The 25498-nt window shown below is 38.3% G+C and overlaps 1 protein-coding gene across 2 annotated transcripts in view; it reads right to left on the bottom strand.

Moving 5' to 3' along the window:
• Positions 1-17566, bottom strand: part of NRDC (nardilysin convertase) — a 101291-nt gene extending 83725 nt beyond the window's left edge. The window contains exon 1 of one of the 2 annotated variants that reach the window (XM_014793780.2): positions 17070-17566. In XM_014793780.2, the coding sequence (XP_014649266.1) occupies positions 17070-17413 (344 nt within the window). In that variant the 5' untranslated portion in view covers positions 17414-17566. The remainder of the gene's footprint in view (positions 1-17069) is intronic. The other variant, XM_014793781.2, reaches the window with a different exon arrangement.
• Between the last annotated feature and the right edge of the window lie 7932 nt (positions 17567-25498).

The following is a 25498-nucleotide window of genomic DNA, read 5'->3' as shown; positions in this document are numbered from 1 at the left end:
ACAACAGAATATTATTCAGCTTTAAAAAGGAAGGAAATTCTGACACACGCTACAACATGGCTGAATACTGAAGATATTATGCTAAATGAAATATCCCAGACACCAAAAGACAAATGTTGAATGATTCCACTTTTATGAGGTATCTAGAGTAGTCAAATTCATAGATATCAAGTAGAATGGTAGCTGCCCAGGGCTGGAAGGAAGAGGAAATGAGGAGTTATTGTTTAATGGGTACAGAGTTTCAGTTTGAGAAGATGAAAAAGTTCTGGAGATGGATGGTGGTGATGGTTGCACAACAATGTGAATGTACTTAATGCCAATGAACCGTACCCATTTAAAAATGGTTAAAATGGTAAATTTTGTTATGTATAGTTGACCATAATTTTAAAAAAAAGCACCTCTTTTCTTATTTATAGTTTACCACAATTGAAAAAAAAGCACCTCTGCACTTGATTTCAGAATCAAACAAGAGAAAGACACAGGGAACAGACAAATAGAGCAAAATGTCAGCTTTATCTTAGATAAAACGCTAGGTTGAAGAACATGGCTTAAGAGTGGTTTGGAAACGGCTTGCTAACACACTGTGAATTGAAGTTATCTGCCAGAACAGAACTATTTCCCCCAAAAAGGTAGAGCTTGTCCTGCACTGTTTACTGTCCTGGCCAAGAATATGCCAAAATACTGCAGTCTGCAGACCGGAATGAAGAAAGAGATGAAGCGGTTAAGCTGAGCATGCCCCAGGTCATTCTACTGCACTCACTAATCAGCTAAGTCACTCCTCCATTGACGAGGAATAAAAGGTAAAGAAAGAAGCTAAGAATGTTACCATAGTAAAGTCCCTCCACACTGAACCAGTGTTCCTCACATTACATAGTAGTTTCAAAAGAAAAAAAACAGAAGGGAAGAATTAGCAAAGAAAACTCAAGAAAATTTCCTAGAACTGAAGAACATACATTCTAGATTGTTTGAGGAATGAAGATACAAGAAAATAGTTGAATTGACAGACTACTTGATGTGTTTGACCATAAAGAAGTTTTAAAGCTCTGGCAGAGAATTAGGGTAGAATTCATATTAGATCATGAAGGGTACTAAACAAAAATAATAATAAGGCATCTTAGGTGTGACACCAAAAGCACAAGCAACAAAAGAAAAAATAAACTAGACATCATCAAAACTAAAAACTTCTGTGCTTCAAAAGATATCATCAAGAAAAAACTTTTGCAAATCATTTATCTAATGAGACCTGTACCTAGAATATACAAAGAACTATTACTACTCAATCAAAAAAAAATAAAGATGGGCAAAAGATTTGAATAGACATTTCTGCAAAGAAGATATACATAGTATAAGATAAGAAGATGACCAATAAGCACATGAAAAGATATTCAACATCATCAGCCATCAAGGAAATGCAAATCATAATGAGATACGACGTTACACCTACCAGGATGGCTATAATCAAAAAGACAGATAGTGGGCCGGCCCCGTGGCTTAGCGGTTATGTGCACACGCTCTGCTGCTGGCGGCCCGGTTCGGATCCTGGGAGCGCACGGACGCACCGCTTCTCCGGCCATGCTGAGGCCACGTCCCACATACAGCAACTAGAAGGATATGCAGCTATGACATACAACTATCTACTGGGGCTTTGGTGGAAAAAATAAATAAATAAAATTATAAAAAAAAAAAAAAAAGACAGATAGTAACAAGTGTAGATGAGGGTGAAGAGAAATTGGAATTCTCATACACCGCTAGAGGGAATGTGAAATGGTACATCCACTTTGGAAAATAGTCTGACAGATCCTCCAACGGTTAAACAGAGTTTCCGTATGATCCAGCAATTCTACTCCTACTTATTACATACTCAAAATAAATGAAAACATATGTCCACACAAAAACCTGTACATAAACGTTCATAGCATTATTCATAAAAGCCAAGGGGCCAGCCCCGTGGCCTAGTGGTTAGGTTCGGGGCACTCCACTTCGGCAGCCTGGGTTCAGTTCCCAGGTGTGGACCTACACCACTCGGCAGTGGCTAGGCTGTAGCAGCAACCCGCATACAAAAAAGAGGAAGATTGGCACAGATGTTAGCTCAGGGTAAATCTTCCTCAACCAAAAAAATAAAAAAGCCAGAAAGTGCCCATCAATTGTTGAATGGATAAATAAAATATTATATATCTATACAAGGGAATATTAGCAATAAAAGAAATTAAGTACTGATACACACTATAACATGAATGAACCTTAAAAACACCATACTAGGGCTGGGCCCATGGCTTAGCGGTTAAGTGCGCGTGCTCCGCTACTGGCAGCCCAGGTTCGGATCCCAGGCACGCACCAACGCGCCGCTTGTCTGGCCAAGCTGAGGCGGCGTCCCACATACAGCAACTAGAAGGATGTGCAACTATGACATACAACTATCCACTGGGCCTTTGGGGAGAAAAAGGGAAAAAAAGGAGGAGGATTGGCAATAGATGTTAGCTCAGAGCTGGTCTTCCTCCGCAAGAACAAACAAACGAAAAAAAAAACAAAAACACCATACTAAGTGAAAGTAGCCAATCACAAAAGATGACATATTACATGATTCCATTTATATGAAATGCCCCGAATAGGTAAATCTAGGGAGATAGAAAGTAAATTAGTGTTTGCCAAGGGCTGTGAGGATGGGGGAACTGAGGAGGCTAACAAGTTTAAGGGGTATGGGATTCCTTTCTAAGGTAATGAAAATTTCTAAAATTGTGATGATGGATGTACAACTCTGTAAATATACTAAAAGCTACTGAGTTGTACACTTTATTTTTTTTTGTTTGTTTGTTTATTGCAGTAACATTGGTTTATAACATTGTATAAATTTCAGGTGTACATCATTATACTTCTATTTCTGCATGGATTATATCATGTTCTCATGTTCACCACCCAAATACTAATTACAATCCATCACCACACACATGTGCCTAATTATCCCTTTTGCCCTCCTCCCCGCCCCTTCTCCTCTGGTGACCACCAATCCAATCTCTGCCTCTATGTGTTTGTTGTTGTTATTATGAGTTGTACACTTTAAATGGGTGAATTATAGGTATGTGAATTATATCTCGATACAGCTGTTTTAAAAAATAAGGCAATTTTAACTCTAGAGAAAACAAAGTTGTTCAAGAAAGAAAATGTAATTGTAGTAGACTACATATCTCAGTATGAACAACATTTTGATATTATAAATACTGAATATTGGTTTATCAAAAAAAAATGGGATGGGCTGGCCCAGTGGTGTAGTGGTTAAGTTCATGCATTCCACTTTGGCAGCCCAGGATTCATGGGTTCAGATCCCAGGCGCGGACCTACGCACTGCTCATCAAGCCATAATGTGGCAGTGTCCCACATACAAAATAGAGGAAGATTGGCACAGATGTTAGCTCAGGGCCAATCTTCCCCCATCTCTGGTCCCCCCAAAATTGGGACCTATTTTAGAATAGGTAGAAAAAGTGAGAGTTAGATCTAAATTTCATTATCAGAAAAGACCTAGTTAATGAAAAATTAATAAAGAAATTATTGATTTTAGCAACATAGCTAGATTAATTTAAGATTTGTATCAAGTAAAATAAATGGAAACAGTAAGAAATCAATTTTTTTAGTCTACATACATGAAGATTCTTTGACAAACTCTCTCTACAGGTAAAATATGAATTTTTAGGCCATGATATAATGAAATAAGAAATCAACAAAATGGAACATAATAAAGATCCCTGAAAAAAAGATCCATGCATATATAAAAACCTAACATATGACAGAGTTGGCACTATAGGAAAAAAGATAAATAAGAATTAGCAAACTACAGCTTATGATCTTCAAACTAAGAATGGTTTTTACTTTTTTAAATGGTTGAAAATAATCCAATAAAAGAAAAATATTTTGTGATATCTGAAATTCAAATTTCAGTGTCCATAAATAAAGTTTTATTGGAATACCGCCACACTCATTCATATACGTATTGTCGACGGCTGCTTTTCAGTTACAATGGCAGAGCTGAGTAGCTGTGACAGAGACCATATGTGGCATTTTCACTGCTGTGCACTGCTGTTCCATACTCTAAAAACTGCAGCAATGCATTTATAACTCAACAGCATTTCGAGTGCCACATGTATCACTGTACAACTTTTTTTTTTTAAAACAGTAGTGCATATTCATCATGTCCAACAGTAGTGCATATTCATCATGTCAAAATAAGGAAAGAAGGGAAAAATGGAATTCAAACATCACACTTTTAGTGTGGATTTTGTTACCAAATTAAATAGCAAAGCATTATGCTAATTATGTAATATTATAGCTGTGCTAAAAGAATAAAACGTTATTACTAGACTAAGCACTCATTACAATATTCTCAACTCATAGGAAAGCAACTATCGGAAAAATTAGAAAATTTAAAATGAAATATCTCATTACAAAAAATTAAAAGTGAAAATGAGACTGTAACCAAAGTAAATTTCTGAGTGGCTCATTTGTTAGCCAAGCAAGGAAAGCTATTTACCAATGATGAGTTAGATTGTGTTTGTTTGTAGCAGTGGAAGAAATTTATCCAGAGAAAACAAACTTAAGACTATTAGCCTTTTTGGTGAGAACTATCACTCAAAGTGTTGAGCATTAGTAACAATATCAATAATCAGTCAAAAACAAGGTAAATGATGTCAAGATTTTTGGCTCCTGATGTGTCAACAGATGTTACCAACACCGCTCAGTTGTTGTTTATGCAAGAAGTCAGTGCCAAGTTTGAAGTGACTAAGTAATTAGCCTCTATGAATACTCTGTGTGGAAGAAATACAGACAAGAATATCTTCTAAGAGGTTGATAAAACAAGAATACAGTACAACCTGAAGCAGAATATAATGTGTTACCACTAATGTTGGTAAAAATATGTATGGAGCAGAAAAAAAGGTTTAGTTGGACAAATGTGCCTTCTGTGAGGTATTTCCAAGCCTATGATTCTTCACTTTCTTATTCAACAGCAATACTCTGCAGAAAATATTTGACTCTATCATGCATCAGAGAACCAGTAGTGTCATTTGCTCTTGTAGACTTTACAATCATCAGTTCCGTGAATTTTTGTCAGAAATAGAAGCTGAATATCTTGAATTGCCCTTACTGTAGAGGCTTAGTGTTTGATGGCTTAGCAATGGGACCATTTTATTGCAATTTTTTGAGCTCAGGCTAAGACTGAAATTTTTCTGAAGAACTATTATCAAACACCAAATGGCTTTGGAAATTAGCTTTTGCTGCAGACTTGATAACGTTTCTTAATGAATTCAACCCAAAATTACAAAACAGCACTTATATGCAAAACATGGTAAAGTCATTTCAACAACTAATGTTATCAGAAACACAAGTAATGGCAAGCTGCTTTATACATTTCCTGTGCCGTCAAAAGTTAAAACAAGAAGCCATATCTCCATTCCCACACAAATTTGCAGCAGATATATTTTCCAAGCAAACTACAGTTCCAGCAGTGTTTTGCAGACCATGGCGCAAGCACAGAGGAAATTTCCTTATTTCATTATTTAACTGTGCAACTGACGAGCATCCACTTAATTTTCAATCAGAAGTGATTAATCTACAATATAATGACATGCTAAAAGGCAAAAATATCAGAAAAGAATTTAATAGAATTCTATAAATGCCTTCGAAGTGATGAATATGCTCAATTAAAATCATATTCTCATGGACTGATATCAGTATTTGGCAGTATCTGTCAGTGTGAAAATAAATTTTCAAAGATGAAATATGTAAAATCTCATTACAAATCAGTATTAACAGATGAACATCTGCAATCAACTTTGATGACAGAGAACACTAACTATGAACCCCCAAAAAGCAAAATGTTATCGCAATAAAAAGAATTTCACTCTTCTCACTGGTAGACCTGTATTACTAAAAAAGTACTATTATTATATTTTGAACTTAATTAAAAATTTTATTAAAATTTGCAGAAATTTGTTTTCTTTCTTGTTGCAAGTACCTACACAATTTCTTTAATTTTGCCTCTTGACTGACAAAGCCTAAAGTATTTATTATCTAGCCCTTTACAGAAAACATTTGGTGACCTCTGGGATAGACTTTTCAAAAGGTATGCTTGGACAACTAGTTGCCCATGTTTTTTAAAAACGGCAATAAAATTAGGTCCTTACCCAAACGTAAAAAGCAAAACTGTAAAACTTTTAGAAGAAAATAAATAAGATGAAAAAAGCACAAACCATAAATAAAAAAACGAATAAATCTGATTAAATTTTAAGACTTTATAAACAAAGGGTAAAAATAAGCTATATAGACTTAGAGAATATATTTGCAACTCACATAACCAACAAAGGATTAGCATTCAAAATACATAAAGAACTCTTACAAGTCAATTTAAAAAGGCAAAAGAAACAGCCCAATAGAAAAATGGGCAGTTCATAAAACAAGAAATCCAAATGGCCAGGAAACATGAAATAATGCATGATCTTATTAGTAATAATGGAAAACACAAACACAAAAAGATTTTTTTAAGAGAAAAATATTTCCCACAGATCAGATTCTCAATAATTTTTTTAAAAAATCTAACAATATCAAGAGTTGGAAGGAATGTATAGAAGTGAGAACTTTAATGCTTTATTGGTATAAATGTAAAATAGTACAACCAATTAGAAGAGTACTTTGGCAGTATGTAGTAAGATTAAAAATGAGTCGTTTCACTTCTAGGTATCTGCTTATAGGTATATGCTTACACGTATATAGATAAACTCTCAAATATGTGCACAAGGAATCATGCATAAAAATGTTCACTGAAGCACTGGAAACAAATGCCCAACAATCAGAGAAAAGATAAATTATGGCATAATCATAAAATTAAATATAAGAGAAAATTGGGAATAATCTAAATGACCAGTAATAGGAAAACAGGTAAGTAAATTATGATGTATTCATACAAGATATTATTAAATAGGACCTAACACACAAATAACTAGTATTATACTCATTAGCACGGACAAATCTCAAACACAATGTTAAACCACCCCCCCCTCAAAAGCAGGTTATGAGAATCCAATGTGATATAATTTCTATTTCTGCAATGTCTTAAGACATGCAATAATATACACTGTTTACAGATAAGTGTATATTTAACAAGTATAAAAAATACACAAGAATGACATATATACCAAATTCAGATAACGGTTAACACTGGAAAAAGAGTCCGAAATGAGATGGAAGGGGCAGTATCAAAGAGCTTCAACTGTATCTGTATGATTTTATTTCTTAAAAATTTTTTTTGATCTGAAACAAAAGCAAGAAATAAAATGATTAAAAAAAGACTGAAAAATATATCCTTATATAACAATCAGGCCAGAGGAGAAAAGGATGAAGGAGTCAGAGATGGGAGGGAGAGACTATGAGACAGGCACTATTCTAGGCACCGGGGATACAGCAGAGAACAAAACAAAGTCCTTGTTCTCATGAACAAGTAAATATATAGTATATCAAATAGCAATAAGTGCTACGAAGGAATATAAGAATAAGAAAGAGTATAGGGTGGAAAACCTGAGTAAAATTGTTATTTTATACAAGGTGCTATTTAAAGCCATGAGATTGGATGAGGTAACACAGGGAGCAAAGGTAGACAGGGAAGAGAAGAGGTCTGAGGACTGAGCCCTAGGCACTACAAAATTGAGGGGTCAAGGAGATAAGGAGGAACCTGCGAATGAGGCAGAAAGAGAACTAAGAACAGTATGACCTGGAAGCCAACTGTAAAAAACATTTCAAGAAGGAAAGAATGACCAACTGTGTCATATGATACTGAAAGGTCAAGTAAGATAAGAACTTGAGAACTGACTAATTGTAAAGGTTATTGGTGATCTTGAAAATAGCTATTTTGGTATAGCAATAGAGGCAAAAGCCCACTCTGAGTTCCAGAAATAATGAGAATAGATGAACTGCAAATTGCGAGTACAGACAACTCTTTTAACAAGCTTTGCTATAAAGGAAACCAAGAAACTTGAGTAGCTGGAAGGGCATAGTTCAGAGGGGATGCAGAGTAAAGAAATGTTATTCCCCTGAAAATAGGAACAATTACATCATATTTGTATGTTCATGGGAATGACCCAGTAAAAGGGGGAAATTGATGCAGAATGGAAGGGGAACAATTACTGGAATAATTGATGGGTGGGATCAATAAAGAGGGGATGAGATCTAGTGCACAAGTAGAGAGATGGGTCTTAGATAGGAGTATAGACAGTTGATTTATTAGTAACAGAAGAGAAGGCATGCAAAGACTCAAAGAGACAAAGTCCCTCCCTACAAAAATTTCAGCATAATAGAGGGGAAAGACAAATTGAACTTAAAAAATATGGAACAGTTTGAAAAAAATTGCTACAGGGGCACTCAAGATTGTAAATAATTCACATGTGGGAGGGGAAGATTGAAGGAAGAGAGAGTCAGAAAGGATTCACAGAGGAGGTAATGCTTGAATTCACAAGGCAAACATGACCAAAGAATACAGCATGTGCCAAGAAAAGGAAAACAAAACAGCACAACACAAGACGAAGCTAGAAAGTTAAGAACTGAAAAATGGAGAGCTTCGGACCTTTTCTGCCATGGCAAGAAGTTTGCTTAGAATGAACCAAATGAGAGAGCACAGTCCATTTACACTCTAATTAGCGCTCAATACCTGCTCAGTAAATGTTTTTTCACAGAACAGCATTTTAGGCTAACATGTAATAAGAGCACTATCTAATAGGGTTATTGTAAAGATTAAATGAGATAATCTATGTAAACTCCTTAGAACAGTACTTAGTACATAGTAAGCACTCCACAAATACCAACTATTAGGAGAAGAAAGATTATTGGTGGTGGTGGTAATAAAAATGTAAAATCTCTCTAATCACCTCTCCAGAGAACCAAGTGAACTTTCCAAATGACAATCTACTTCCAACCCTTCTGAAAACAGTTTAATACTGGTCCAGCCATGTAACTGAGTGCCCCCCCCCCAAAATACTAGAAAGGGATTATAATCTACTCAGTTTCCTGTGAGTTGGATAGGCCTAATGATTGACTTCATTCTGGGAAACAGTATGAATATGAGACCTATGTCAGAGTGGAAGTCCCAAAATAAAACATGGTCTTGTCTGTTAGGTCTCCCAATTAGAGAATATCCTAGAAACAGACCAGATCACCAGAGATTACCCTATATATCTACCAAACCCATTATGATTGCGTCCACATCCAAAGGATTCAGTTGGGAATAAACAGGCTTCTTAGGTAAAGAAAATTTGACAATCTAAATATCCCATAAAATGATAATGATTAAATTATGGTATATCTACACAATGGACTTCAAAGTAGACAAAATATATTCAAAAACAATAAGAAAATGTTCATGACATTGTTAAATATGGTATTATACAATTTTTTAAATATATAAATTATAAATGCATAGCAAAAAGGAATAAAAATTATAAAAAGTGTTGAGTGGTTAATGCTGGGTGGAATGATTGTGGGGAATTTTTAAAATTTTCTTCTTATTTTAATTTCCTACGATGACCATATAATATTTTTATTTATTGGTTGATCTTTTTTAATTACTAAAAAGTAAATAATACAAGTCAAATCCTTCCTTCCTTTCCCTAGAGAAATAAGCTTGCTGGGCCGGCCCCGTGGCTTAGCGGTAAAGTGCGTGCGCTCCGCTGCTGGCAGCCCGGGTTCGGATCCCAGGTGTGCACCGACGCACCGCTTCTCCGGCCATGCTGAGGCCGCGTCCCACATACAGCAACTAGAAGGATGTGCAGCTATGACATACAACTATCTACTGGGGCTTTGGGGGAAAATAAATAAATAAATAAATAAAATTAAAAAAAAAAAGAAAAAAGCTTGCTGAATATCATTCCTAATCATTTCTGTACATATCTAAACATAAAAAATGCTATTTTAGGTAAACATATAATGGGAGGTGTTGTTTTGGGGGGTTTCCTTTTAAAAATGGAATTGTACAATATATTTTGGTTTGCAACTGGCTTTTTTCATTCAACAATAAATCACAGGACATCTTTCCATATCAATATATAAAACCATCTCTCTTTTTCTATAGCTATATATTATTTTCATTGTAGAACTGTATAACTTAATCTTTAGGCAATCAACGGACAATAAAGTTGTTGCTAATTTTATGCTATCACAAATGGTGCTGCAAATATCAGTTAATAAATGTCAACATATTAAAACAAATAGCTAACATTTGAGTGCTCACTATGTGCCAAGCACCACAAGCATCTACATGAATTAAATATACTACAATATCACCATATATATTACTATTTGTATAATTCACATTTTTTCTTCTGCAATCTGCCTATTCATACTTGTTTTCTCTGAAATTCAAGTAATTATTTTTTAAAACTGGCCAGGATGCAAATTTGATCTAAAAGATTTCTGGCAGAATATCTCAAAGGGTTCCATGAAAATGGTATATGGGCACTCATGCATTTATACATTCTACAAATATTGAGAACCTACTATGTGCTGGACACTGAGTGAACAAAACATATATGATCTCCATACTCAGGGGTTTTTAGCTTAGCTTACATTTGTTAGATTGAGTTAATAAGGGGAAAACAAAAAGAAAATTGAAGAGGGGAACACATCAATTAGAAGAAGAGTAGTACCATATATATCAGTGCACATCATTCAATACACAATTTTAATTCCCTCTTGAACCAGTCTTGCCACATCTTATGGATCTGAGCTACTACCTTCAGATTAATCTTCCTAAAACACTGCTTTACTTACATCATTTTCATGCTCAAGAACCCACAACTTCTCTCTTAGTATTTCCCAAGTACACTTCATCCATTCTTTACATTAGCTACTTCAAACCTTCACCCCTAAAGGCTTCCCCTAGGTTTCCCACTACAGACAGTCCCCAACTTACGATGGTTTGACTTACAATTTTTCGAGACTTTATGATGGTGCGAAAGCAATACGCATTTAGTAGAAACCGTACTTTGAATTTTGATCTTTTCCTGGGCTAGCAATATGCAGTACGATACTCTGTTGTGATACTGGGCAGCGGCAGCGAGCCACAGCTCCCAGCCAGCCAGGTGATCACAAGGGTAAACAACTGATAGACTTACAACCAGATTCTGTACCCATATGACCATTTAATTACATGAGCTATTCAACACTTTATTATAAAATAGGCTTTGTGTTAGATAATTTGCCCAACTGTGGGCTAATGTAAGTGTTCTGAGCACATTTAAGGTAGCCTAGGCTAGGCTATGATGTTTGGTTGAAAATTAAACGCATTTTTGACTCAAGATATTTTCAACTTAAATGGGTTTATAGGGACATAACCCAATTGTAAGTCAAGGAAGATCTGTACTTCCCCTACAACTTCTTAAAGGACTACTTAAGTAAACCTCAACGCCTACCTTACAGAACAAAAAGTCTATAAAGCAAGAACATTTTCAACACCTCACTGCCTGCATCCACACTCTTCATTATACCTTCCTCCACTTTCAGTGAAGAAATTTTCTCTTCCTTCTAAAATCAATCTCTGTGAATATTCTTGATTCTGTCACCTCACTACCATCTAAGGATCTTGTTCCATCTAGTATCTCTTGTTATTTTCAACCTTTCCCTCTCTACTGATTCTTTTTTTCTCAGGCAATAAACCTGCTCATGTCTCTTCTATCTTGAAAAAACTCTCCCTTGACCCCATATACTGCTCTCTCCTAAAACCTCCTCCCTTCCTCTCCCCTTTAAAACCCAACTTCTTTAAAAATGTCTACCTTGCTATCTAAAATTTCTTGCTTTCATCACTCCTTAACTCACTACAATCTGGCTTCTGCTTCCCTACCATTCCTTTAACACTGCTTTCACCAGGAATGAATAATTTCTTGGATCTCCAAAAGACTCTTTTCAGTTCTTATATTACCTGACTTCTCAGTATAATCTAACAATGATCACTCCTTGCTTAAAGCATTCTCCTCCACTGGGTCCTCTTTAAAAAAAAAAAAAAAAGCCACTATCATCTAGTTTTTCTCCTGCTTCCTGGCTGCTCTTTTTCAATTTCAATGGTTTATGAGTTGCTCTTCTATGTCCTTAGCCTTAGAGAGATTAGTTAAGGTGTTCAAGGTCACATAACTAGAGATGGGAAACTAGATACACAAATGACTAAAAATGCCATACTTCACGCATTGTAGCATCAATTACATTTCATGCTTTTCTGCTTCAGTATCTGCTCTCTGACTCCACCCAGAGTGTAGATGGACTAGAATTATTTGAAGGCAAGAGAGCTCTTACCATTGCTCAGTTCTTCAAAAACAGAGATCTTTTTAATGCTAAATCTTATTCCCAAAAGAAACATTTTAGTTAAGAATGTTCTTCCTGTTCTTACCAGCCCACACTGTGGAAATCAGTCTAACAAACGGTAACAAAGATACATTTGTTAAAGGCATATTAGTATTCAGTATATTTAATGTATTTCAACCTTACATGAACTTACTTTGTTAAATGAGCTGGAATCGCATACAGTAAGACCTAGCTTGCTTCTACTTTACATTACAAGATTAAGAGGGTGCAATCGAAATCGAGTTTTGGCTTCAGGTATCAGACGAAGGGATTGGGGATGGTGTCAAGTTCCTAGAATTTATATACATGTAAGTACATGATTTCTTTTGTAGCTCTAAGATTCTATGGTCTTATTATTAATGTGTATATATACTACAAATGCAATTGCTGCCTCATATACTGAAAAAAAGCATTACTATTCCAGAGGTTTTAGTTGAAAAGATCAACAAATAAACCCATGTTCTTCTCATCCAATACAAAAAAAAAAGTTCTCTGATGTATATTCTTCTGACATCTGAGATTTGCCTAAAGCTTCTGCTCAGAAGTGAGCCACTCCACTCCTATTTGGAGAGCCAGCAGATGTTAAGTGTTCTCAATGCAGTTGTCCTGCTCACTTGGATTGTGAACCTCCTTCTATTCATCAGTGTACAATAGTAAACAACATAATAAATGTTTAGAAATAACCTGTACCTTATTCAGCATGCTTCTATTATTTTCTAGAGTGTATTGAGAATTTATTAAGATAACCATCTCCTCACTTGTAACAGCTTGACCAAAATTTAAATTAAAAGGGTTCACCCTTCAGAGGCCTACGCACCTTTTCATATGTTCTGCTCCCTTCCCCCAGCCATAGAAATACATGGCTTTTTACAAACCGGGTAAACATGGAAAGTGTTTTATATTTATTTAAGTCAATCCAAACTTCCTAAGCGCTCTTCATTATTAAAATAACTTACTATTTAGACTGCACTGCCATTAATCCTGTCCATCTAGAATTTCCACTTTACACCAATAAAGATTTGAACAATAGTTCCCAACCTGGAGTCCCTTAACCCTTCCAGAGGAAAAAGAAATCAACACTTACCAAGCATTTATACAGATCCCTTAAAAAGCAGAATAGATGTTCTGAAGCTATGCTTAACATTTCAAAAAAGCTGAATACAAACTACACATCTAAAGAAGTAAAATTTCACAGGCTATTACTTAATAAATGCAGACTGGTAAATAAATCTTTCCAGGCATTATTTCACCATAATATTCCTTCAATGAGGTCCATCTCTGGTGCTTATTCACACATTCAAAAGACACATGATTATAATGACATATACATACTAAAATAGACCATGTAGGGCCAGCCCCATGGCTTAGCAGTTAAGTGCGCACGCTCCGCTACTGGCGGCCCGGGTTCGGATCCCAGGCACGCACCGACGCACCGCTTCCCCGGCCATGCTGAGGCCACGTCCCACATACAGCAACTAGAAGGATGTGCAACTATGACATACAACTATCTAGTGGGGCTTTGGGGAGAAAAAGGAAGGGGACTGGCGATGGATGTTAGCTCAGAGCCGGTCTTCCTCAGCAAAAAAAAAAAAAAAAAAAAGAGGAGGATCAACACAGATGTTAGCTCAGGGCTCATCTTCCTCACAAATAAATAAATAAATAAAATAAAATAAAATAGACCATGTACAAAGCCCTACTGAAATAGAGTGAAAGGGGGGATTGGTTCTGCCTGGAAAGTCTCCACAGAGATAACATCTGAGTGGGTCCTGCAAGGATAATTCAGCTCTCTAGGCTGCAGATGCCTCATGTCTGTTTCTGGTTAGAAAAATTCACAGAATTTAACCTTAGGTTGGATAAGTCTTTAAAAATCATCTAGTATTGATTCCACCTTTATTTTAAAGTAACAATCTTTTCGTTAAAGATCTTATTGAAACTTCAGTATATTAGACAGATAAAAGTGGACCTGCTCTTTTGAAAAGAGAGGCAGTTACTGGAAAACAGTGCTGTTCTAATCAACCCCCTTGATTTTAAAATAAGAAAACCGAGACACTAAGAAGGACAATGATTTGACAAAGACCACATAAAGACAGAAATGCAACAACTTACTCAAAGAATACCTCTTAAGCATTATCTCCTCTTGGAAGTCTTTCCTAACTTTCTCCCCAGGTGGAGTTCACCATTCCTTGCTCTATTCCCCAATATACCTAGCATATACTTCCAGTATGGCTTCTATAAAACTTCAGCGACCTAATTTTACCTTTTTTATGTGTCTGTATCCCTCTACTACATTGGAAGCTCCCTGAAGCAAATGACTGTCTTAATCATCTTTGTATGCCTAGCACACAGAATAAAATGTTATTAAGTTATATTTGACCAAGTTTCAGAAATGACTGAAGATAGCTCAGTGCCTGGCACACAATAGAACTTAACAAGTACCTGCCAAATGAATTTGCCGAAAATGAGGTCATTAAACAAAATAATATCTCTAAAGCAGGTAGAATAGTATCTGACACATAGTGTATATTCTATAAACATTAGCTGTTATCATGTAACTTTATGTAGGCAGAAAAAAACTGAAGCTGTTATTGAACATTTAATCTGGAAGGCAAAAACCAAGCACCTTTTATTAACGTTTCAACTTGCTTATTGCCATATTACTAATACAACCACATCTTTGACAAGAAAAAGAGAAAACTTAGCACATCCATAAAGATCTCTTGACCCTGGGCCGGCCCTGTGGCTTAGCAGTTAAGTGCTCGCGTGGCTTAGCAGTTAAGTGCTCGCGCTCCACCACTGGCGGCCCGGGTTTGGATCCCAGGCGCGCACAGACGCACCGCTTCTCCGGCCATGCTGAGGCCGCGTCCCACGTACAGCAACTAGAAGGATGTGCAGCTATGACACACAACTATCTACTGGGGCTTTGGGGGAAAAAAAGGAGAAGGATTGGCAATAGATGTTAGCTCAGAGCCAGTCTTCCTCAGCAAAAAGAGGAGGATGAGCATGGACGTTAGCTCAGGGCTGATCTTCCTCTCATACACACACAAACACACAAAAAAAATCTCTTGACTCTGTAAACTTGGGAAAAAGAGTACAAAAAGTCGTGTACTGTTAATCTCTAGACTTGGAGTGAAAGAAGAAATTAGACCAGTCTTAAACTTGGGGCTAAATCACTTCTTTCTAGACCTCAGTTTCAGTCAGCTGTCAAATGGGGGTAGTGGGGAGTGGAAAGGATTCTAAGGTTCTTTCCTGCTCTAACAGTGTAGGGGCTTATAACAAATTGGGACCTAGAATCCTTCAGCTTTCAACTCAATATAAGTAAGAATTTTATAAATATCAGTAAGTGGTGCACTAGATTTGGTGTCAGATGAAGAGGATTTTCATACTAGCCTTGTTAATTATTTAGAAATGTAACTCTGGGGCCGGCCCTGTGGCTTGGTGGTTAAGTGCGCGCGCTGCGATGCTGGTGGCCCGGGTTCGGATCCCGGGTGCGGATCGAGGCACCACTTCTCTGTCCATCCTGAGGCCGAGTCCCACATACAGCAACTAGAAGGGTGTGCAGCTGTGACATACAACTATCTACTGGGGCTTTGGGGGCAAAAAATAAATAAAATCTTTAAAAAAAAAAAAAAAGAAATGTAACTGAGGATGAAGCAAACCCTCTTGATCTCAATTTCCTCAACCTGTAAAAATGAAGTTGTAGGACAATATGGTCTCTTTTTAAAATACATCACAGGCCGGCCCCATGGCTTGGTGGTTAAGTGTGCGCGCTCTGATGCTGGTGGCCCGGGTTTGGATCCCAGGCGCGCACCGAGGCACCACTTCTCCGTCCATCCTGAGGCCCAGTCCCACATGCAGCAACTAGAAGGATGTGCAGCTATGACATACAACTATCTACTGGGGCTTTGGGGGAGAAAATAAATAAAATTAAAAAAAAAATAAAAAAATCTTTAAAATACATCACAGTCATGACATTCTATGAAATAAGCTACCGCTGAAGGAAATACTCAGGTGGGGACTGAGCCACCAATTATTAGAGATGTTTAGAGGATTCCCATAAACCAAAAGTAGAGAATTTCAGGATTAGAAAAAACTTTACAAGTCTTCTAGGACACACCCAACTGAGACCCAAATTCTCTTTAAAATATTCTTGGAAGAGGTCACTCAACCATTAATGAGGAACAACCCATGGAAACAAACCACTTCATCTTAAGCCAACTCTGATGCCTAAATTCTTTTACTGAAACCACATCATACTCTAGGAACTTCCACCGATTAGTTCTACCCCTCTTTCAACTAAGGGCATCTAAAATATTTGTGGATGGCGATAATATGCCCCTTATACATCCTCTCCAAAATTAAAACCCCCAACTGATTCAACCTTTCCTCATAATATAATACCAAGACTCCCTCACCATCCAGCGTGCCTTCCTCCGAGAAACCTCCCTTCTTGCTTTAGGCCAATGTCAAGATTACTAGAACAGCCTTTCCCATTCTGACATTCTGATTCCTTGTGGAACCCAAGATTTCCCACTTGTCTAGCTGACACCAGATGGAAGCCCCTAACTGCCCTTGCCACCTCCATCCAAGGAAGTATTTGGGGGTGGGAAGTGCGCCCCTGTTGCTCCTTCGGGAGATACGGAGACAAGAAGTGATGGACGCAACAGAGGCCCGCACGCTGCTCTCCTCCCCGTCCAAACCTCCTCCCTCACCGGTATTGCTTGGGGTCGCTGGGAGACTTCACGATCTCAGGGTCTCCGGCATTATTGATAGACAGCCTCCGTCCCTCCTCCTCAGATTCATCGGCTCCTAGACGGGCAACCCGGCCGCTCTCGCCCAAATCCTGTCCATTGGGCTGCAGGTCAGGGCAGCTGCAGGTAGATTTCGCCTTGTTCCTTCCAGGCATGATCAGATTACGACAGGGTCTGACAGCAACCGAGTCTTCGCACCGACCCCGTGCTCCAATTCTCCTCAGAGCCCCGAGCTCCCGCCCGGCCTCACACCACAACTTCCTCCCGGTGGCACAGACTGCAGCAACCGTGACTCTCCTCAGCATTCACCACCAAGCCGGAGCGATGGGCATCCCGCTCCCCAGGGCCCACCTCCTCCTCCTACTCCTCCAGCCGCTCCTCCTTCTCCGCGACCCAGAGGCGGTGGCGGCCGGCGCTGGTGCTGCCGCAGCCGCGGGGAAGGACAGGCCTGAACCCCTCCCCCAACCCGGTCTCCCCCACGCTAACTTTCCTCATCCCCCGCCCTCTCAGCCGCCGATGACGCTACTAATCCTAGCCAATCAGGAGGCAAGAGAGCAGTCACGCGCACGTAAGCAACCAATGGGAACAAGAAATAAAAGGAACCAAAGAGACCCGGCCGGATTCTCAGAGCACCCAGCGAGCTCTTCGAAACCTAGGGTGGGCGGGGCGAGGAAGAAGAGGCGGGGAGAGTGGCGCGGAGGACGACGGGAGCAGGGAGCTTGAGCGGCCGCTCCGTGTTTATGACGTACGTGGGGAGTTGGTTGTGGCTGCAGCCACTGAATGGTGCTCTGCGGCTCAGAGAAAAATATTCCCCTGATGAGAAAACTGAGAAGCGAGTGAAGAAAATGAATTCCCAAGTTTTTCTCTCCGTTCATGTCATATTTTGAGCATCCTGCCTCTCAGACCCGGGGCGGAGCCTTTGGGCGTGACTCAGCACGTAAAAAAGCAGAACGCCGGAAGTATTTTTCTTCGCCGCCGGATGGAAGCTGCTCGGGAATGAAGCTGAGCTAATCTGAACGCCAGAAATAGCCCTTGGCTTCTCCGCTTTATCGCGTACTGTAGTTTCGACCTCAAGGCCTAAGAAACTGCTTAAAAGACCAGTGTAGATGTGCTCACTTTTGTAGGCGAAAACATTTTTTAGCTCCCGCACAGGCTAGAGTCCACAGTTAGCATTAAGTTCAGCCAACTTTTAGCGAGCAACTACAGCGTGTCAGGCTGCTGCCCTCAAGTCCCTTTTCCCAAAGTTTTTTCTGCTTGTAATGGCCTTTGGGGGGCAGTCATCTAAAATGTAACTGAAACAGACATACTTCAAAAATAAAAAGCAACTAACATGTTAATAAGAAGCAATATACTGACACCGTGGAGCAAGAAATCCCAGAACATGAAAAGAATATATGAATGAGTGGAGAAGGACTTGAAGCAAGGAGAGGTATTGATGGCTAAGTCTTTAAATTTTTCTAGGCTTTTGGAACTCGAGACACGGAATAAAATCGTTAAAATTCTTGCCTTATGGAGCTTGCTTTCTATTGGGGAGAAACAGACAATGAAATAAATGATATACTTTGAAAACAATGAATGCTATGATGACAAATAACGCAGGATAGGAGAATAAGAAATTGGGAAGGAAAAGTGCAAGGATTCAGGGAGGCAATGATGAAAACCTGAACTAGGGCAGCAGATGAGATCAATTAATTGAAAAAATATTGTTTAAATATTCCAGTTTGTTTTCATACGTCTTTTCAAGAAACTATCAATTTTTAAACTAAGCAACTCCACTAGACTGCTCTCCTTCAGAGCAAGTTTTTTTGGTTTTTACTCTCTACAGCAATAATGCTGTAAGTACAAAAACTTCAAATTCAGCCAGCAATTAGAATTTTCTAACTAGAAACAAACACATCCTAAAGTATGACCTGTTAGTTTTTCCCTTTAAAAACAGGCCTCTGAATCTTACGGGTCACCAAACTGTAGACATGTGTTAAAGCTCTGTAGTGAGGCATTCATTTATTCATTCAGCCAACAAATTGAGCTCCTAATATGTGCCAGACACTGGGAATAGAGTAATAAACAAGAAATTTCCCTGTTCTCTTGGAGCTTACAAGAGAGCTAGCAGGAGCGATATTAAGCATGCAAATTTTTAAATTTATCATTGTGAATATTCTAGAAGGAGAAATACACAGGGACCTAGTCTGGTCAGAGAATTTTTCTTTTTTTTTTTTTTTTAAAGATTTTATTTATTTTATTTTTTGCCCCCAAAGCCCCAGTAGATAGTTGTATGTCATAGCTGCACACCCTTCTAGTTGCTGTATGTGGGACTCGGTCCCAGGATGGACAGAGAAGTGGTGCCTCAATGCGCACCTGGGATCCGAACCCGGGCCGCCAGCATCGCAGCGCGCGCACTTAACCACCAAGACACAGGGCCGGCCCAGAGAATTTTTCTTAACAAGAGACATTGAAGCTTACATTTGAAAAATGTATAGGAATTGGTATAGGAATGTATAGGAATATACTTGTTCAAAAGCTCTGAGAAAGCAGGTCACTATGACTACACAGTAGTAATCTGGGAGCAAAGGGGAAGTGAGTCAGTGGCCAAGACCATACAGAACCTTCCTAAGAGTAGAAAAAAGTCATTGCCTTGTCCATTTTGTGTATCACTGGATTCCTAGCTTCTAGAATAGTGTCTTGCACGTTATAGGTACTCGGTAAATAATGGTTGAACGGATGAAACAGAAAGACATGATTACACGTGTTTTTCAAGTAGATTACTCTGGTTGATATGTGGAAAATAGTTTGAATGGTGGAGGGTGAGGACAAGAGTGGAAGTAAGAAGAGAGAGAGCAGTTAAAAGGGTCTTAAAGTAATATAGGCACCAGAAAATGACAACTGGGGTTTGAGGAGTGATAGTGGAGATGGAGAGACGTATGCAGATATGTCATATATTTAGGAGGTGAAATTGACTAGTTTTTGATAGTAATTGATTTGATGTGGAGGAATGAAGAGAGAGGTGTCAAGTATAACTCCCTGGTGTCTGGTCTTCTGGGTGGCTAGATGATGGTGCCAGTATCTCAGTAAACAAGAAATTCTGAAAGAGGAACAGGTTTGGGAGGAGAAAAGTATAAGGTCAGTTTTGGATATGTTAAGTTTGAGTCATTCGTGTGCCATATAAAAGGAAGATCAGGTCTGGAGCTCAGAAAAGAGGCCTAAATTGGAGATGTCAATTGGAAGTTTATCAGCTTACAGGTGGTAAGCAAAGCCTATTGAATGAGATCACCTACAATGAGATTGTGAAGTGAAAAGAGAAAAGGGCCCAAGGACCAAGCTTTGGGGAGCTTGCAGAAGAGAAAGAACTCCCAAAAGAGACTGAGAAGGAAATGACAGAATGGGAAGAGGAAAACGAGAAGAATGTAATATCACAGGAAGAATACCTGTTTCATGTTTGGCCCAGTACAATTCTGACCCCATAGCAAATGTCAAAAGTGTCAGGTTAGTTGTATAAAATATGATAACTAGCAAGGGATCACAGAAGTACTTGAGTCTGGCCTCTTCAGATTTAAGGAGAAGTACCTACCCAGGGAGGTGAAGCTCACAATGACCTGTGGCACAGCCAGGACTTCCAAACCAGAAGTATTGTTTTCCCATTTAAAATAATCTAGATAGGGCTGGCCCCGTGGCATAGCGGTTAAGTGCGCCCGCTCCGCTGCTGGCGGCCCGGGTTCGGATCCTAGGTGCGCACCGATGCACCCCTTGTCAGGCCATGCTTTGGTGGCATCCCATATAAAATGGAGGAAGATGGGCACAGGTGTTAGCCCAGGGCCAGTCTTCCTCAGCAAAAAGAGGAGGATTGGCATGGATGTTAGCTCCGGGCTGATCTTCCTCACAAAAAATAAAATAATCTAGAAATTTGCCATCCTCCATTTGAATATTCATAATTATAGTAAAAAGTGTTCCTCAGACAAACCAGATAAATTAAGCTATTACCATTTTATGAGAAATTGAGACATTAGGAAGGTAAAAAGATCTTGAGATGCCCAAGAAAGATGAATTTAGACTATAATTTTTAGCTTCATTTGCCCAGGCTCTCTTAGAATATTTAAGTGCTTTTTTCCATCCTCAGCTACCCTATACTCCTTCCCATTTCTACCTCAAGGATTTCCTTCCCATGAGGTTTGCTGACCCTTCTCTCCCTATTTTTCTGATGAGAGGTCAGAAATCATGAAAATTAAAAACATCACATTTTTATGTTTGATGCTTGCCTCTTAAAGTTATTTTAGTCAATGCAATGGCTGTCTACCTCCCAGAGGGACAGATCTGAGCCCTACTTCTAAAAATTCAAGGGTGAATTATTTTATTAACCCCATTATCTGCCTTTATGTTTGAGAGTCAGGATAAGTCAGAACTATGAAATGTAGATTCTAGGTTGAGTAGATTGGGAGTGCTGTGAGCCCATTAAAGTCTCAAGCCCAAAATTATCTGTCTCGCTTTGGTGTCTAAAATTCTCCCCTTAGTGATTCATTGTCCTCTTTAGAACTCCTCTTAAATGCCAACCATACCCTTGAAAGCAGTGAAAAACTAGCACCATTTTGTGAATGAATTTGTTTTATTTTCCCTTTTTTGACACATACTATGGGCAATTGAGATCACTATGAACATGAGACAGGTGAAGAGTTTGCTAAATGTGGCACAGAAAGAGGAGGTAGGTCACAAGAGAAATGCTGTTTACTTTACAATTTTGTCCTGAGCCCACACTCTAAAGAATTATATCCTTGGGCCAGCCCCGTGGCTTAGTGGTTAAGTGCGCGCGCTCCATTACTGGTGGCCCGGGTTCGGATCCCGGTCGCGCACCAATGCCCCGCTTCTCCGGCAATGCTGAGGCCACGTCCCACATACAGCAACTAGAAGGATGTGCAACTATGACATACAACTATCTACTGGGACTTTGGGGGAAAAAAAACGAGGAGGATTGGCAATAGATGTTAGCTCAGAGCCGGTCTTCCTCAGCAAAAAGAGGAGGATTAGCATGGATGTTAGCTCAGGGCTGATCTTCCTCAAAAAAAAAAAAAAAAGAATTATATCCTTGGAGTCCTAGTTATTAAGTGTCCTGCCCAGTGATTGCTCTCCACATTTGGTAGCTTTGTATCTAGGTTAAGAAGTAGGCATGTTTTTACAGAGTCTTCTCTTGGGAGAGCAAATGTGTGCATAACATACCAGGAGTTTGTGTGACCACAAAAATAGTTTTCTCCTGTACTACAAACATAGTTCTAGGAAGAATTTGGTATTCAAACTTCAAAATAAATTAGGAGTGACTCTAGGGGTCGGTCTGGTGGTGTAGTGGGAGATTCTCCCTCTTCCCCCGCCAGTTTTGGCGTAGTCGCCAGGAGCCACACTGGCTGGCAAGTTGCCTTCTGTGGCTGGAAGACCTGCCTTCTCCCTGGACTACTGCAGATGATGAGATACGGGAACGCCTGACAAAAGCCGGCAAAAAGGTAAGACTTCTTACCATGTCAGCCTCCTGGAATCTCTATCTGCGGAGTCCGGCGGAAGGAAATGGTGAGAATTTTTTCTCTTTCTAAATTTAGATTGGCAGGAGAAAATATTTGGGAAACTAGTTTCTTGGGCTTTTAGTGACTCTTGGTTTAAATTTGGTAGAGTACTCTTGGTTTTGATCTTGATCCCTTTTCCTCCCAGAGTAATCTCTGTCTTGTTCTGTGTCCTGAGAAAACTTGGATTTGTGACCAGTGAGAATATTCTCCTTGGTCTCCACCATACGGAAGGTGCATTTACCGGAGTGCACCTTGGTGGCCAGTCGAGTAGACTGGGATTCTGAACTGTCTCTTTGTCCGGCTGTGCCAAGCTCTTGGGGGAGTTTGTCATAAAGGACCCAGTCCATAAGGGCTTTTGTCGTCTTAACCTTCGTTGCTTGTTAGTGCTGGAAAAATCCCATTCCAGTATCGTCCGCCCGCCCGGTGTCACAGATTAGCGGGTCTGTGACTGGAGGCATCCCACACTATTGTGGGAGACCGGAGACACCATCCTTACCGCCTGTGCAACGAAGGTCTTTACTGTCTCTGAATATCTTTGGGAGTGAAGTCTGTGGATCATGGGGGCTACATCATCTGCGCCCTCACCAGGGATGCCTCTTGCGTCCATGGTAGATTTATTCTAAGCGTGGAAAGTTACCTCTAGGTCTTTCCTTAAAAAGGCTTATTGGTTCGAGTCACTATTGGAATAAATATACAAATGAAGATCCTACTCGTCAATGGCCAGACGACGGATCCTTTGAATTGGAAAAACTTCTAAATTAGGGGAAAAAAATTGTTTTGAGAGCTCTCACATAATTGTTTAATTGGTACCTAAAAAGGCCAGAAAAAGGAAGGGAAAAATTTGACTAGCCTTAAGACCTTGACTCAGGTTACAATTGAATTGAGAACATGTAAAAGTGTAAGTGTTGATAAGATTATAAAGGTTGGAATGTTTGAGCTAATTTTATATAAAGAGGTTACAGCAACTTTGCCTGAGTATGTTTTAAAATGTCTGACTGGGAATGCTTCCCTTGTCCAAAATTAGAAGACCAAGACCTATTGATAGAAATCTTAATGATAACTATGTTTAAAGGTATAAGAAGTGATGAAAATTGCATGAAATTTTGTAGGAAAAAACTGATGTTATTTCTATTACAGTCCTAGTTAACAAAAATAGTAATTTAAATGATGGCTAATTTTATCTAATGTCTTACGAAGTCTTGTAGGCAATCTAAATAATTATTGGGAATAAGTAACTAAATAGTTGTGAAAAAGATAAATGTTGGATGAACTTTAAACAATAATTATGTGTTATGGTGGTTACAGCTTCCAAACTCTTTTTGGTGACTTTTAGAGTTTTGCTAAATTTTATGAAAAAAATTCTCTGAGTATCATCATTTCCAAATAAGATCAGATATTAGACATTGATTGCTAAATGTACATTTGTCTACTTTTGGCTTTTCATTACAGGAAAACTAAAAGATGTTTTGGGTCTATTGGTACACATGTGTTTTATTAAAAGATTGTACTATAAAGTAACATATTTCTAGAAGTTATGAAGTGTTCATAAATTTTCCAAGCCACAAGATACTAATGTAAAAGAAAGTTTATAATTGTTTAGTTTTTGCTTACAAATTAAGGTTTCTAAGGGTTAAAATTTCTAATTAATATATGTGATTGAAGCTACTAAAAAATTAAGAAAAATATGTCTGTGTACAAGGAAAGTAAGATGTATAAAGGTACAAAGAATGGAAATGTTTTGTTTGGTTGATTAAGAAAGATAAATTTGTCCTCAAGTACTAGGAGGGAAAAAAAAAGACATGGGACAAATTCTGAATGTAAAAAGAAAGTTATAGGTTTGTGGAAGAGAAATTCTGGAAAAAGAGTTTTTGCATGGTCAAGTTGGCTAAGATTAAAATGAACTTAAATAAATGAGTTTTAATAGCAAAAGTAAGCTGGTGCAAAATTAAAATTTAGTCTTCTGTCTCTTAAAAAGATAATTTGCTTAAACTTGATAAAGAGGTTACAAAAGATTTTTCTTTACCTTTGAGTCAGTGTACCTAAAAAAAAAACCTGTTAAAATAATTTCCTGTGTTCAAAAGACTGAAGTCTCTCTATTAAGGCTTTTTAGACTGTTAATGCTCTGTTTGCTTTGACTGTTTATATTTTTGACCATCTCCACCAAAATTCATATCTTAAAATAAGTCTTTTTTTTTCTTTGAGAATTTTCAAAGGGCCCTGGAACTTCTCAAAGAAATTTGCTCTCTTCCTATAAGGAGAAAGATACTAAACTTATTAGGCTGATTCAGTATGTTGAATTACATGGAAAGCATTGTCAGACAAGTGATGATAAGTCTGCTTAGGTGCTATTATGTGGGCAAATGTTATTGACATAGGTGTTTTAAAATTGTATAACATTACTGAAATTCTGATCTGTCCTGGTTATTAGTCATAATTCTGGTTATTATTATTTTAAAATGTTGTATGTCACAAAATTAACCAAATTTCTCCGTCAATTGCCATTTTGAGGTCTTGTTCTTTACAGACATTTCTTTGCTCTAATGCTTTTGCAAAATATGTTTCAACTTCAGAAAAATTCATGGAAAGAACTCTGATATTTACACTGGAATACAGGTTTCTGACAAACTTTCTGATCATAAAACTGAACTTGGTAAGAAATTACAGAAATCTGATGGAGAGACTGATAACTTCATGAAGCTGCTAACAAAAAGACTGGGATCGAGAATGGATTACACAGGACTGAATGAACTGATAAGGATGATTATAATTTTTATGATTTTTCATTTGAACTATTGCTGAATTTTTAATGTTTTGTTTTTTCAGATTTAAGGAAAACTTTTTCTCTTTTCTCCT

Source organism: Ceratotherium simum, chromosome 22 (assembly GCF_057802395.1).
Source record: "Ceratotherium simum simum isolate JZ-2026a chromosome 22, ASM5780239v1, whole genome shotgun sequence".
Taxonomy (NCBI): Eukaryota; Metazoa; Chordata; class Mammalia; order Perissodactyla; family Rhinocerotidae; genus Ceratotherium; species Ceratotherium simum.
Note: the sequence above shows the minus strand (reverse complement) of the source record. Positions and strands in the feature narration are given on the sequence as shown.